General features: G+C 43.8%; 1 protein-coding gene across 1 annotated transcript in view; it reads left to right on the top strand.

Annotated features, from left to right (window-relative positions):
- The first annotated feature begins 2,556 nt into the window (after positions 1-2,556).
- The window catches only part of NPTN (neuroplastin), a 32,106-nt gene continuing 18,977 nt past the window's right edge, over positions 2,557-15,685 (top strand). Inside the window, exons 1-3 of the mRNA XM_031045963.2 lie at positions 2,557-2,962; positions 8,265-8,433; positions 12,829-12,923. Coding sequence (XP_030901823.2) covers positions 2,557-2,962; positions 8,265-8,433; positions 12,829-12,923 — 670 coding nt within the window. The remainder of the gene's footprint in view (positions 2,963-8,264; positions 8,434-12,828; positions 12,924-15,685) is intronic.

Here is a 15,685-nt window from a genome sequence, read left to right as displayed (position 1 = left end):
TGGATGAGCTTAAGGTCCTTTACAACCCAAACAACTCTATGATTGTTTGAAATCAAATTTGTGTGTTTTCTTTGCCATCTTTATGTGTGCTGATAAGAGGGTTCCTCAGATGAAGACTGAGCGCTGCATTAATATATATCATCGTCTGAGATGTTGTTTTTCAAGAGGATTTGAAACGGATGGAAATGTAGGTTTAAAACTTCAACCTGGGCAATATTTACTAAAGGGGCCTGTTGCTGCAGTGGTCCATTTTAATCTTTTTAGATTATTTTTAGGCTTTGTGCAGAAGTTATAGTACTTTTAACAGCTTAGTGAATACAGAACCAGATTCAACCCTGAAAGCTTTTGACAGTTTGTTTTAGTCAAATTACTGAGACTGCTTTTGGTAAGAGGATTTACAGGACTTCTATCACTCTCTCATGCCACATATGTCTATTGTGTAGCCCCAGCAGGAGTGCAGCTCATATTATGTTAAAATATGCAGTTACAGCCTTTTAACCCCTCTGCAAAGGCTAGGCAAGGAGGTATTCTTGAGGAAGTGGTTGCTTAGCAGCCAGGACAGCTGGAGAAATAGGATTGAATTAGGATTTGGCATAATTTGGCCTTTGACTTCAGGAATGTATTTCATGATGCATCTTTGTGATGATGAACCTGTTGAAGGTGGATCCCTTCTTGAGCATCTTCCCTGAAGTGCTGTCATTTCTTTGGCTCATCTCAGTATTATGGTGGAAGGTAAGAGAAAAAGGCTTTGGTATAGGAGGGAAAAAGCACTAAGATTTGGAAAGAAGATAGTCTGTGTCCTATGCTGCTTCTTCAGCCTGTTGTGTCTAGTAAACCATGTTGAGGTAGATGTCAGCCTCTCTGATTTGTGCCTCTGTGGGAATACAGTCTTCCTCTTTCAGCATCCCTTGAAATGGGGACAGTCCAGCAGAGCAAGATCATAACCCAGGCTGCTGTGTTACCTCAAACAGCAGTGTGAAAACAGTGTGATCCTTGTTAACCTCAAGAAGCCACAACAGTGGTCTTAGAGCAGTTTACTACCACGAGTAATTAGAGGCACTTGTAGTGCAATGGCTTTTCCTCTCTCTCCCTGCAGCACTGGATTATTTGCTGTAATATTTGATCACAGAGCTTACCTCCTCTAGTGCTGGAGTGTGAGGCTGGAGCATCCTTGTCAAATGAGGTTGTAATTGAAACAATTCCTGAGGTTAATACTTGCTATTTTTTGAGTGTTCTTGTAGCTGTTCCTTGCAGCTACAGCACAGTTGCTCTTCAAACAGGACTGTGCTGGCAAGGAACAGGCTGTGTGTGTACTCTAGGGACTCTTGGCCTTGTTTTCTTGCCCAGATTATTCTTTAGAGATCCATCTATGGTGCAGACTTCCCATGTAGTTGTCAATGTGCAAATGTTTCACGAGTGTGGCCACGCAATGGGAAGGGGAATGCTATTTAATGAGTGCACATCAGAAATCTTACCAAGGCGTTAACCTTTCTGTGTTCTAATAGCCATTAAACTGTCAATCCTCTCCCTGGAAATAAGCCACGAATTGGAGGAGAGGGATGACACAATCAGAGGTTTATCAGCTGTGTGGCACTCTAACCCTGCTTGCTGAAGGGAGCACAGCAGTATATGACAGGTTCGGTGCATAATCTGTCTGGCCAGCTGTATCCTAATCCTGTAGTTTCAGGGGGGGGCTGCTGGGGGAAGAGTCTAGCTTTAAGGCAGCACTGTTTTCAATAGATACCTTGGAAAATAGGATTAAAGGACAATTTAGGATGTCTGTGCTCTTAACACAGCTGCAAAGCTGGTAAGTATTGAAGGGTTCCATGCCATAATAAAGATATTTTGGCCTGATCATTAATGTCAGCTCAGCATCTTGTTTCAGAAGACAAAAATCATGTGCTCTGTTGAAGTTCCTTTGATGCTGTTGGTTTCCCAGCTATCAAAAGGGTATTTTGGCCTGTGTGTGTATATAGCACTTTACCTTAGCAGGTTGTGAGGCTTCTGGAGCTGTGGTGGTCCAGCTACTTCAGGAAGTAGGTCACTTGGATGGTGGGGAATTCCCTCCATTGGAAGTCCAAAGTAGATGGCAAGAAAGGTCAAAGCAGGGTTCAGAGTCATGAGCTGTGCAAGGGCAGAAGATGAAAGTTTTACCCTTTCCCCCCCTGTAGATGGGTCATAGGAAGCAAGAAATCCCTTCAAAGAAAAGCCATCTGGCCATGAACACTCAGCTCTTGCCAGTTACAAAGTCCACACAACTGAAAGAGGGATGAAAACCCATCAGCCTGCTCTAGGGCTTGGAGGTACCTCCGAGCTGGTGTGTGTTGCAAGTGCAACTGACACAGATGGATCCTGCAGCGTGGCTGGAGAAGCACATCCTGCCATGAAGCCATGCTCCAAATGGGAGTGTGCTGCCTCCCAATGGGAGTGAGCTGTTCCAGACTATCTCCATCCACCAGTGCCCAGTGTTGCGCTTTTCCTATGCAAGTTGTGTTACTGTAGATGCTAATGTCTCCTCTAACTCTTTGTTTTCTGCACCCCATTGCTTTGTTCTTTATGAGCTCTTTTGTTTTCTACCGCTCTGTCACTGCGTTTCTGCTGCCCCTCCCTCTAGCTGGGTTTGTCAAGTCGCCCATGTCAGAAACTAAACTCACGGGGGACGCCTTTGAACTGTACTGTGATGTGGTTGGGAACCCCACTCCAGAGATCCAGTGGTGGTATGCTGAAGTCAACCGGGCTGAGTCTTTCAAACAGCTGTGGGATGGCGCTCGGAAGCGCCGTGTCACCATTAACACCGCCTACGGGGCGAATGGGGTGAGTGTGCTGAGGATAACCCGCCTTACCTTGGAAGACTCTGGGACTTACGAGTGCAGGGCCAGCAACGATCCCAGGAGGAATGACTTGAGGCAAAATCCCTCCATAACGTGGATTCGAGCCCAGGCTACTATAAGCGTCCTTCAGAGTGAGTCCGGCACCCTACAGTAGTGGCACTGTAGTATCTAGAGGCAGTCTAGTGACCTTCACCCTCCTGTCACCCCCATCCAACCCTCTGCTTCCTCGTGCTGTTGTTCTGAACCCAAGACTGCCGCTCCACCTGTAGTGCTGCCGTTGTCTGCCCTCTGTGTCTCTTCTCCTTAGGATCAAAGGACTTGGGAAAAATCTGTGGATTAGTTTCAGAGCTTCTGTGTGAAAATAAACCCAGTGTTAAATCTGTGTTTCTTCCCTCCCCCTTTAGTGTTATAGTAGGTTTCCAGTCACCCTAACACTGGCTTCTCCATGAGTGCCTTCATATTTGATTGTGTTCTTCCCAGGTCTAGCCATTTCATTTTTCTTCTGTTGTCTTGGGATTCTCTCTGAATGCCTTCTCACATGGTTTCTGTTGCATATATTCTGCTGTACAACTCTTTCCCTTTCAGTTATATGTGATTTTTCCATGAAGTCATGGTGTTTCTTCTCCTTTCTGAATTGCAGCATGTTCCTGGTGGCTTCTCTGATGCAGCAGCACTGATCCTGATGCAGCAGCACTGATCCTGATGCAGCAGCACTGAACTGATGTAGTGGCACTGAACCTGATGCAGCTATTTTTAACCCAGCCTATGAAAGGAAGCGTGTGTGTGGGGAATATCTTCCTCCCCAGTGTTGAACTAATAATATTTAGCTAATGATTTTCATCTGAGAAGGCAGCTTTGGGCAGGAGAAAAAGCTTTCAAAAGCGGAGAATATAGTTGACCCACACTTGTTTTTTTGTTCTTTATTGTTAGACGACTCTCCTGTATTCAGCTCACTTTTAAAGCAGTCCCAGATGAGCTTGGACATTTATATTGCAGAGGTAGTAAGGAAGAGCCCTGTTTCATTTTGTGTGAGATGTAAAACTCATGCCTTTGCTAACAAGAGGAAGCAAATGTCTCAAGAGTTATAGGCGGAGTGAATTAAATGTGCAACATGAGCATGGGGGTACAGGAGAACTTGCTTTCTCTGTGCTTTCTCAATGCCCTGCGGTGGCAAAGAGTGGAGTGTAGGCTTCATGTTGTTCTTGCACTCTGTGCCTAAATAAACCTTTTCTATGAGTACCACTTTTGAGACTTGTCTGGGCACAAAGATGCCAAACTCTGTAATTATGTCTCAGGTTTTGGAACACCTTTAAATATCAACCCAAAACTCCTTCTTTTTAGAAGTGGTGCTGCAGTCAGTGCTGCTTGGATCAGAGATCTTCCCTCTGGGAAATAGAAACAACATGGATATCTGTGGAAAAATTGAGAGGAAACCCAATGATGTGGACTGCCTGGTGGATTTAAGTGGCATTAAGTCATTCAGTTCAAACCCACTCCGCTTTCAGTCCTACTGCTTGGTTCCTCCTTTGCCCTTTGAGGTCCCAAAGGACTTGGATGTGTAGATTACTTGCATGACCTACAACAGCAAGGGCTATGTAATTGTAGGAAATGATACAACCTTAAGACAAAGCTGAAAGCTTTGTCTTCTAGGAAGTATTGTTTCCTGGACATCCCCTCTGCCCCTGTAAGACTTTTAGTTCCTCTGGGGCGTGACAAGTCTGGTGTCCTGTGCTCCCCTCTTTGTGACCAGCCAGTGTTAGTAACCTACTGAGGGAGAAAATCCTTTTCATATGAAAAGTCACCATTTGGGATTGAATTACTGTGAAGATGTCTCCATATGGAAAGTGGGTTTTTCCTCTCTCAGGCCACTGATACTAACCTGCTCCAGGGATTGAAGTTTAACCTTTCATTTACTCCCCAGTTAATATCGTCTTGTTGCATCTGGTGCTAATTCTGAAGTGTGTGTCGTGACTTCATTGCCAAGTGCCTTATGCCCAGGGTAATTCTGCTGCTTTGTGTTTTACTCTTGTATTTGAACCAATTACTTTAACTCTTTAACTCTGTAACACTGTGTATGAGAGATCTGACCAGCTTCTGCTTGGGAAACACACCCACATCAAACTCCTGCAACACCATGCTGGAAATGGCAATAATGGGAGGGAAAACAGGCTTCCAAGCTGTCCCTGGAAGGTGGAGACCATCTGAAGTTGTCCAAAATGTCTCAGCTGTGCTATTGTGTGTATGAACACGATTTGTCATTGAAATGGGAATTTCTGATTAAACATATTGGAGTTTCCAGCTAATGGCCAATTTGCTGCTGACTTCACATGGCATCACTGAAACGGAACGTCAGATGTATCAAAAGAGCACTATCCTTTCCATCACAGCTTGTCTCAAATACCAGCATTTGAATGCAGAGAGTTCAAGTGCAACTTGATTTTTAAAAGTTAGCCCCAAAATCAAGCATCTGGCTTCTCTCTCATTCCTCATTTAGATGAAGAATTTCACTTGCTGATGGTTGTTTTGGTTTGGGGTTTTTAACTTGAAAACCTGATCTCACGTAAAATGGGCAGCTTGAGTGGTCTGTGTAAGACTCTTCAGCATTTTGCTTTTTCAAGTGGATGTTCTTTGGATGTCACTGTTCCAGTAGTATTCCATTTGCAGTTTGTCTCCTATAAATAAATGAGACTACAACTTCCCAATTGCTTGTTTATTTAGGTCAATCAGGATACCATAAATTCAGGTAAAAGATGTAAATGAGATTGCAGTTGCCTTGAGTTTTCTTCACCTAAAAGTTAAAAAGCTGCAAGTCAGACACACAAAGCCCCAGCCAATTCCAGCAAAGCAGGCTTGAGAGCGCTAAGCGTTGTCTGGACATTGCAGCTTAGCAGAGATGTAGGTAAGAGATCCAGACAGGGTTTTTTTGTATGTTCTTTTCTGTTTTGTATGGTTTTTGTAGGGTTCTTTGTATTTTCATAAGGCCTGTAGGGACAGGCCAAGGGGAATGGCTTTAACCTGCCAGAACAGGAGAGACTGAGATGAGCTCTTAGGCAGAAGCTCTTCCCTGTGAGGGTGCTGAGGTGCTGGCACAGGGTGCCCAGAGAAGCTGTGGCTGCCCCATCCCTGGCAGTGTTCAAGGCCAGGTTGGACATAGGGGCTTGGAGCAAGCTGCTCCAGTGGAAGGTGTTCCTGCCCGTGGCGGGGGTTGGAACTGGATGGGCTTTAAGGTCCCTTCAACCCAGACTACTCTGGGATTCTGGTTCACTGGTGTTGAAGCCAAAGAGTCCACTGTCAATAGAACATGAAAGCAGATAACCACTGTCAAAACCCTTCTGGATTAAGTCTTACTTTCCAGCTTATACAGGGACTAGGTCCATATTTTCTTGGTACCTTTTTCCTGGTGCTGGCATTTGTGCAATGCTCTCCGATTGGGAGCATGTGTGCTTACTGTTTCCAGGATCACTGCAGTCTGATCACTGCTTCAGGTTGTGGCTCAGCCCAGCACAGACAGCATCAGCATCTGTTCCAACAGCACTCGCTGGATGTGGTGCTGTCCTGCCAGGAACCTCCTCCTAAAAGGAAACCACAGCACTTATTTTGCAGGCTACAGGCTTGGAGACCCTGCCTTGAGCATCCAAGAAAAAACATTCATTTTGTACCCCATAGGACCCAAGTATGGGGAAAATGAAGGAGAAACACAGTTGAGAGTACATGATAATAGCAGTGTCAAACCCCCTCCATTGCTCCAGTACTTGACAGTTTTTCTGCACTGAAATGATAGCCCTAGTTTTAAATAGATGTGAAAAGAAGCTGTGTAGCTGAAAAAGGGGGAAAAGATGCACAGAACTGGAATGCCTTTGTCAGGTTATTAGTAGGTGAATATTTTTATTCCCTGCCTCCCTGGGCAATAGTCTAGTACTGGACTATTGGCTAAATGAATGTTTTATGTTGAAAAATGCCATAGTGGTATTTTCCACTTCCCCTCATTCTGTTTCATAACTGGTGTTCCAAGCACTTTGCAGATGAATATCCAAAAGGCTGCACGGCTGTGACTAAATTTGTATCCCAAATATGTTACCAGGAGGCACAACTAAATGTACAGCATTAAAAAGCCCTTTGCTGACTTGCAGAAGTGACAAAAAGTCATCCTTGACTGACTTCCTCACCCAACCAGCACCATGGGAGCATGGTGGGTGAAATGAGCAGCAGGTAACAGCTATCTCTTTGGAATTCATTTCACCCTTGGAAGTAATGAGATGCATCAAAGGAGAGGACACACAGCAGCACTGCCATGGTAGATGCTGCTATAGCAGTGGCCTTTAGCTCAAGCTGAACCATAGCTGCTACTAAACTTAGATATTTCTGGAAGGCTGATAGCAATACTACATTTCCTTTGAGCTCTGTCATCCTGGGTTAGGTTTCTGGGATTCACAGAAAATTTGACACGAGACCTTCAATATAAAGGTCTTTTTTTTTTTCCAAGTTTGGGAAGAAACTTGACTATCCTAAAATCTCATCCCTTATTTGCTCGAGGACAATAGCTATTCTCACAATCTGAAGAGAATGTGGTTATCAAATAAATGTAAGGACAGTGCTTTCATGCCAGTATTATCACTTTTGAAAGGCTTTCCCCCCAAAAAGGTGAGTTTGATGTTCCCGGGTAATGTGACACAGCCTGGCTTCAGTGCCTGTTGTAGCTGTCACAGTATACAATGCCTGTGGTCTGCTTGTGCAATGAGGCTCGCGTTTGCTTTATGTTCTTCATAAATGTTTAAGGTGACTTTAGACATGAAATGGTTCCAGACTCTGATTTTAATATGGTGTATATTCTTGTTTTTAAGGGCTGCTTTCAGCCATTCTTCATCAGACTCATGCCTTATTCACACTCAGATTTTGGACATCAGCAGAGTTGGGCCATTTGAAATATCTCGTGTTCGCAGGATATTTTCCATACGTGGACATGAGCCTTTTTGCAGGAGGAAGTCCAGAAATATTATTCAGAAGACTCTTTAACTTCTCTATAGAAAATGGGTTTATTTTTAAATCTCAAAGTAGAGGAACCAGCTTACAGCCAGAAAGAAGTTACTTCCAAAGGCCTGGCTGGTCTCTTATGTGTGGTCACAGGACATGTGTTTTTCCATGTCATGGTCAGTAGTGTTGAAATAAACCATTGACTAATGGTGTTACACAGGAATCTGTAGTGATGTTGAGTATTAATCGAAATAATTCTCTCTTTCCCATGTAGGAGTGCTGATCCATAAGGTGTTGCCTTCACCAAGTTCTATTGTGACTTTCTTGCTGTCTCCCAAATTAGTGCACTTACGTTCCTTGTGTAGTCTTTTTCCCTTCCCAACTTCCCCTTTTGGATTTTAGAGTAGTGTGGCACAGTTGCCAGGGAGGCTTTGTGGCTATTTAACATGTCCTTTGTTTCAGAGCCCAGGATCAACGCCAGCGAGGATGTAGTCATTCATGTGTATGGTCCGGCTGTCACATTGCAGTGTAACCTCACAACAAGTCCCAGCCCCCTTTCTGCCAGTTATTGGGTGAAGAATGGAGAAGAGATCCCTGGCACTAGAAAACCTTCAAACACTACAGAATACAAGTAAGTCCTTTCGGAATCATCTTCATGGGAGAATGATAAACCTGGTAGACCTAGGGCTTTGGAACACACCTTGGGATTCCAGGGTTCCTGGTTCAGCTTCATAGTGGTCTGATCAGTGGAGCTGATCTGTGCTAGAGGTTCCACAGAGTATGAATAGTGTTGAAAGAAGGATTCTGGGAAGTTTGTTGACTTCAGTGTATGTCTAACATGAAGATGGATCTGCAGCTGTGCATCTTTATCACAGAGGGAATTCCAGCACACAAATCATTGCTGAATTCAGCTGGTTTAGTCATTTTCTAGCCTTGGGAGATAAACTCTGTGTTCTCAGAGTTGTTGGTGATGATTTACTATGAAATTACGCCAAATCTTGATTAAACCATTGCAGCTGTGTCTCTCATGCTTCTTATTTGTCAGTACCCCATGTTTTCAGCTTTAATTTGTTCCACATGCACATGTTCTGGCTTTATCTCTAATCTCTACCTTCCAACTAAGGGTGTGAAGGAGAACAGAACATGTACAACCATCTCTTCTCTTTCACAGTAGAATTGTAGTATCCAAGACTGGTTTGGGTTGGAAGGGACCTTAAAGCTCATCCAGTTCCAACACCCTGCTACGGGCAGGGACACCTTCCACTGGAGCAGCTTGCTTCAAGCCCCTGTGTCCAACCTGGCCTTGAACACTGTCAGGGATGGGGCAGAAATCCTTGGTGGGGCTTCTGTGTTCCTGCAGTGGGGCTATCTTGCCATGGAGTTGATGAGAGCATGTGAAGCTTGCTCTCATCTTGAAGTGATGCCATCAGAGATCTGTTTTGTGTATGCGATTTTCTTGCTTTCTTATTTGGTCCTTCCATTTCCTTCACTCCAGGCCAGCAGGGATAGCAAATCCAGCTTTGTGTTCAGTGTCAAGCAAAGATGAAGAGCAGTTAAGGAATGTTTTAACCACTAGTGGTAACTCATTCTTTGGAGATATTAAACCCTTTCTGACCCTCCTACTCAGCTCTTAATGCCAGGACAAGGTGCTTATGTCTGGTCAGGGCCCACTATGTTATATATAGTGCTTGTTGTTTAATGTTCCTTGGCTGTACAGTGAAGCAAGGAAACATGCCTACGCACTCAGTGGGCTTTTTTCCATCTCTAGCAGAGTACTGTGGGCTCTTTACCGTGCTCGTGTTGCTTCTTGGTACAGGATGAAGAGATATTCCAGGTTTTCCTTGCCTTAGCAAAGCATCCTTTCATTCACAGGATTATGGAAGAGAGGTTTGACTCTGATAAAGCTGTGTTCAAGTTTTTACCTTTTGCTCCCACTTCACTTTGCATTATCTGTTCCGTTTTGCAGTTAAAAAAAAGTCTTAGTTCCATAATTCCATCTTTTTACTTCCTGCATCCAGTGTTTAACACTGGGGCTGAGTTTTGAAGGCTCTGATTTCTTATCTAGCAATTAACTTGATGAGTAGCTTTGTCCAAAAGCATCAGTTTGAGTGGTACAAGAGGCGTTTTGCATCATGGGTACTGAAAATTGCATGTTATTATTCAGGGAACTAAGTATCAGTCTGACTTCTTTGCAGCCTGCTCCAAGCCAGGGTGGATTTTTCCTTCCAAATTCCTTTGTAAAGGAAGAATTGGACTTGTTTGCAGTTTTCACTTCCTGGAGAAGAAAGCAGCAAAACGGGCAGACCATAAAGTCCCTTTGTTCCCAGTGAGAGAAGGGGTTGCTGGACCACACTGCAATCACAGGGACAGCTTGAGGAACGAGGAGATCTGCACTTGCAAAGTAAAGCTTGAATTCGTGATCATTTTTAAGCTGCTTTGCTTCATTTTGTGGGTTCAGGCTTTCTGTGGCATTTTGTTGGTGCAGATGATGGCACAGCTTGATCTGTTTGTTAACTTCTAGTTTGAGTTAGTTACTCTTTAAATCTAGCAGTACCAAATCCTGCCTGTGAGGATCCATGCAAGCAATGGCAGCACAGCTGTGGTTAAAAGAGGAGATTTAACACCAGCATTGGTTAATCTTTTGTATTCTCTTAATTTTCCTTTAAAAAGTTTCAGGTTTTTGGCTTTTCAGTCATTAACATGCACTGGTTGGCTGTAAAATGTTGTTAGTACTTGAAGGTCAGTGTTGTTTGCCATCCAGAAAGCTTTAGAATTGATAGGTTCAACTACTTACTTTAAACCCCTTGCTTCAGACAGCGTTAGAAGTGGAATACAGTGTTCGTAATTCTTAATTCCATCTTAATGGAGCAGTTCTTGCTGGAAAGCAGCTAAAATCAGAATGCTCAGAGTTAAATCTAGGGGTTTAGTTCACCATTTTAATGACAAAGGAGCACAAATTATTTGCAGTGTATTATTCTACAAGCAGAAGGTGCCTGGAAGTGGTTCTGGCCATCCTGTGCTTTCATTGTAGACTCTTGTCTGCACTCATAGTTTGGAGGACAAAGGTAGCGAGTTCTTTGCAAACTTCTCATCAGTTAATTCAGACTTACTGAGCTAAACCAATCCAGTCCTTGGGGTTTATTGGTAGCTCTTGTTTTGCGTATGCTGAAAAGGCTCCATCTGCAAAAAGCTGGACTCTTCCTAAACCCACAGGCCTGAAGGAAGCTGTTGGTAAGCAGACTTGTTTCAGGTGCTTGTCTGTCTTTAAAACTTGGCAACTGGATCAGTTTACATTTGCTTTAATGATTCATGGTAATAATGCTCGAGTACTGGTTCTTGTAGTTTCACACTGTAAGAAAAGCAGTTTGTGTAGAACTGAAAGAATACAGCACCTTCCCCCCAGCTTTTAAGTATTTACTATAATGGATAAGAAATAGCAGTGGTCAGAGTACGATAACTTAATTGTTAAGGTCCTAAATGCAGTTACAGAAAGCCAGGTATTTTCTGCCTATCCACACTATTGCAGATCCTTAAAATAGATGATCTGAAACATAATAGCAGCTTCCAGTATCTGAAGAGGGCTACAAGGATGCTGGAGAGGAACTCTTCTTTAGGGACTGTAGTGATAGGACAAGGGGTAATGGGTTCAAACTGAGGGGGGAAGTTCAGGTTGGAGATAAGGAGGAAGTTCTTTACTGTGAGGGTGCTGAGGCACTGGCACAGGGTGCCCAAAGAAGTGGTAAATGCTTCATCCTGGCAGTGTTCAAGGCCAGGTTGGATGGACTCTTGGGCAACATGGCCTAGGATGAGGCATTCCCTGCCCATGGCAGGAGATTGGAGCTGGATGGTCTTAAGGTCCTTTCCAACCCAAACCATTCTATGATTCTATGTATTAACTTTATAACCAACTTCAAGCTTTCACCAGCAATTATGGAAAGTAAGTGCTCTAACCAGTCCAAAGATTGTGTTTAACTGAACAGCTTTTTCCATGTGTCTAAGCAGTTTCCATGTATAAGTAGTTGAATTATTTCCTTACAGTGCTCTCTGCAGAGTTGTTTTTCATCTGCTTGCGATTTACTTTGTGAGTTTTAATAATAATAAAACAAAGTCAAGAAAACTTTTAGTAGAGGGAGGGATGAAGAGAACCCTGTGGAGATGTAAATTCTGCATCACATCCTCATATGCTTTCCTAGTCTAAGATGCCTTTTGTAGATCAATACCTGAAGAATATATGCATAGAGCTTTTAAGTATCCACAAGCTTCCTGAAAGACAGCAAAAGCTGGTGAACTTGAAGGTAGCACCATCTCTAGTGTAACTTCATTTTTTGGGTGCTTGGCATTTGTCGTATCTCAGCTTTAACTCTGGCTGGTTTGCATCTGGTTTGCCCTCAGCTGGTTGTTACTGCATCAGCCCTGCCTAATTCTCAGTGGCGGCAGATTCCTGTGTGCTGTCTTCCTTCAGGAGTTGACCAGCTTTTGTGGTTTTTCCACATCCAGTTTGAATCAGAAAACTATTAATGGAGCAGTCTCATACCTGGAGAAAGGAAAACAGCTTTGAAGAGGAGTGTCAGCCTTGATTGTATTTATAGTCTGTTGCTTCCAATTGGCCATGCTGTACTACTGATGTATAGTAGTATACGTCTCCATACTCAGTGGAGGTAGTACCTTCAAATCCTGTTTCTCACTCAGTGGGAGGCAATACCTACTGACTTGAGGATGACTTATATCAAAATAACTGCAGTGTGTAATGAACTTGGTCTCCTTCTTTGCTTTTACACTAAATGCAGCTTTTCCAGCTAAATTGTTACTGACTTTCCAGACTAGAGCTCACCCTTTTTCTTGGCCAGCACCAGCCTTTATTTCAAGTAGGTACATCTGTACAGCACACCTTGAACTTAGGGGCAATAGCTGTGAAATTCAGTACAAAGATTAACGTGTGTGGGGAAGAAATAAGCTCCTGGCTTGTTTGGTTTTGGTTGCTAACACAGTATTTAACAAGGCTCCTGTGTTCTCTCCCTGTCTGCAGGATTTTGAAGCCCAGAGCAGAAGAGTCAGGGGAATACTTGTGCGTGTTTGTGTTTTCAAACTCTCCCATAGCCAACGCCACTATAGAAGTGAGAGGTACTCTTTTGTTTGCTTCTTTTTTGTGTGCTTTTTGTTTCCTCTCCCTGCAAGTGAAATGTTTTTACTGCCTCTGCTCTTTGCTGTGTGTCTGTAACTCGAGGCCTCTCCTGATGATACAGAGCCTGTGTCCAATCCTTGCTTATGATTTTAAGGGAAAGTCATAGGGGAAAGATCTCATGGATATGGGAGTGTGGCCATTGCATTTGTGGCCCACACAGGGAGTACTAAAACACCTCCTACCACATGCCCCTATGCTTCTTTGGTAAATCCGGCTATCAGAGGAGAGCAAGCCTGGCCAGCAGGATAAACACTGCTGTAGAATATGTGTTTGCTCCGGCAAAGGCTGTTGCTTCCTCCCTGTCTCACAGTAACTCAGGCCATTTGAATGTATTCAATGTACTTTGAATTTGTCCTGAAAAGGAGGGAGAACCATCATCTCCTGTGTGGCAGCTTGGAACGGGTTTTTTCTGCAGGAGCTATTTCAGTTCCTGGGAAGGCTTGGGTTCTGGTTAGGACAGATGCCCTGTGCCAGATGGGGGGGTTTCTACTTTCATGCGCCCTTATTTTTCACTGTCTTGTGTATGTTAGTAGCTTCCTGACATCTTCAGGAACCTAAAATCATGGATAGAAACTGCAGAATGTGAAAGGTTTGCACTGAGCTTTGCTGTAGTTGTTGAACAAAAGAGCAGGGTTTCTGTTAGATGTAGAACATAGGGGTAATAGGATAATGTGAATATGTAGGCCATATGGAGGTGATGGAGTTTTATACAGTGTTAAACTCCTGCCACAGTGAAGTTGAATAACTGTGAAAATCACTGCAGGAGCCTTGGTTTGTCCCTTATGTGCTGCAGTGAGTTGGAATTAGGGCATCAGGGCAGCTTTGTTAACCAAAGGTAGGTGAGTTTACCCAAAACCATGTTTAAAGCCTCACAACCAGCCTATATGTGCCTGGGACTATACTGATGCTTGCTTTATGGAGATGTACTTAGTGTAAACTCGTCTGAATGTAAGCTAGCATTCTTTATCATCCTCCTTAGAGCCCTAGTTCAATGTGAGCTTCCCCTGCTGCTGTTTGAAAATAGCAAGGGGGAAGGAGGCTGCTTCACACTGTGTCTCAGCACCCCTGCACAGTGACACAGCCTAGCCCAATGTGCATTGTGATCCTTGCTGTTTAAATCAGGACCACAGATCTGTAGCAAAAGCTGACCTCTTTCCTGGGCATTTCTGGTGCGTGGTCAGGCTCCTGAATCCAAAGGGAGGAAGTGGGAGTAATTCAGCAGGCTGTGGGAAATGACAAATGGGCAGCATTATTCTGAATGCCATCTTTCCTCTCCAGAGAGCAGCGGTTTTGAACCGTGCAGGCATAAATATTGCCAGATGAATGAGCATTCTGACTGATGCTGTACCAAGAAAAGCTTGCTGATTTGCTGTGTTGATTTTCAGTTGCTCTTCCAATGATCTTGCATAAAACAACCTGTCAAAATGTAGTGTGGAAGTAAATCTGATGCAGAAGCTGCTTCTGCAAGGACAAAGGAGATCTAAACTCCATGCTCGCGCTCATTCTCATGCAGCCCAAGCTTGTGCTGGCCCAGCTGAGACGTGTGTGCCATGTGGGCACATGAGAGATGGATTAGTAGTGATGAACAATCTGACTGCCCCACTGAAAGCCCTTATTGCCTTACTTGCAACAAGCTGAATTCAAACTTGCATTGCATTTCTGGTGAGCTCGTCTGCTGGGTGCTCAAGGTACATGAGTGTAGGTTGGATTTTCTTTCCTCTTTGGGGATATTTGCTTGCATTCTGCTCCTACACCCTCCTGGCTAAATCTTCTCATGTTACCTTAATGAAGATCTTGAGGCCTTTCTGCTTTCTCAAGGCTGCTTTGGGCAGCAAACCTCTTCTAGGGACTGAGCTTTGGTACTAGAAAGGGTAAGACCTTTTTACAGCTTTGTGTGAGTTCTCAAAAGAGCTTTTGGAAACGTTTGGCTTGGGGCTTCTCTGCTGCCAGGGGCAGGGACACAGAACTTGGCAGAGAGCTTTACAGGGACACAGGATTTCATGTTGGAAAAAGAAAAGCCCATAGATCTGACTGGAGTAGTGGCACAAGGGGCAGAGAGAGAAGAGTAACTAATCCTACTAACAGCTTCTCACAGGCTCTTTATACATAAATACAGATAAGTAGCCATCAGCTAAAAGGTGATGACTCCAGCAGTGCTCTGGGGAAGTTTTGCACCTGCATCTTGCTCAGGAGTCACAATTCCAGGACTTGGTAACCCTGTTCTCCAGCTCCTCCTCACAGCATCCCAGAGTAGCTGATGGACCTCAAACTCCTTCTTGGCAGAGAGAAGTACCAGAGCTTGTCTGGGGTGGGAAGTAGCTTGTCCAGTCTTTTGCAAAGCAAATTGGAACAAGTGTATACTTCTGCACTGAAGAGTCACTTTCCTACCCAACTCCTGCTATTTGGAAACATATGTAGTAATAAACTGGGACTGAATTCAAAGCCCAAGTTGGAGAACGTTGCAGTCTCCTTACAGTCCTAGTGCTGTGCATAACTTCATTAGATCAGCGTATTCCTTTGAGATAGTGCTCCTGCAAGAGCTGTACAGCTCAACTTCAATGGCATCACATCCATTTTCATGGATGTAAATGTCTCTGAATAATATCCATGCTATTGCAAAGAATACACAGGCCCTTTGTTTTGTTTACCTTTGAAAAAGGAAGGCAGTTTGGGGTAAATATTTTACACATTCTGTCAAGCA

Source organism: Melopsittacus undulatus, chromosome 9 (assembly GCF_012275295.1).
Source record: "Melopsittacus undulatus isolate bMelUnd1 chromosome 9, bMelUnd1.mat.Z, whole genome shotgun sequence".
NCBI lineage: Eukaryota > Metazoa > Chordata > Aves > Psittaciformes > Psittaculidae > Melopsittacus > Melopsittacus undulatus.
The sequence above is the reverse complement of the archived record's forward strand: the minus strand, read 5'-3'. Positions and strand labels throughout refer to the sequence as shown.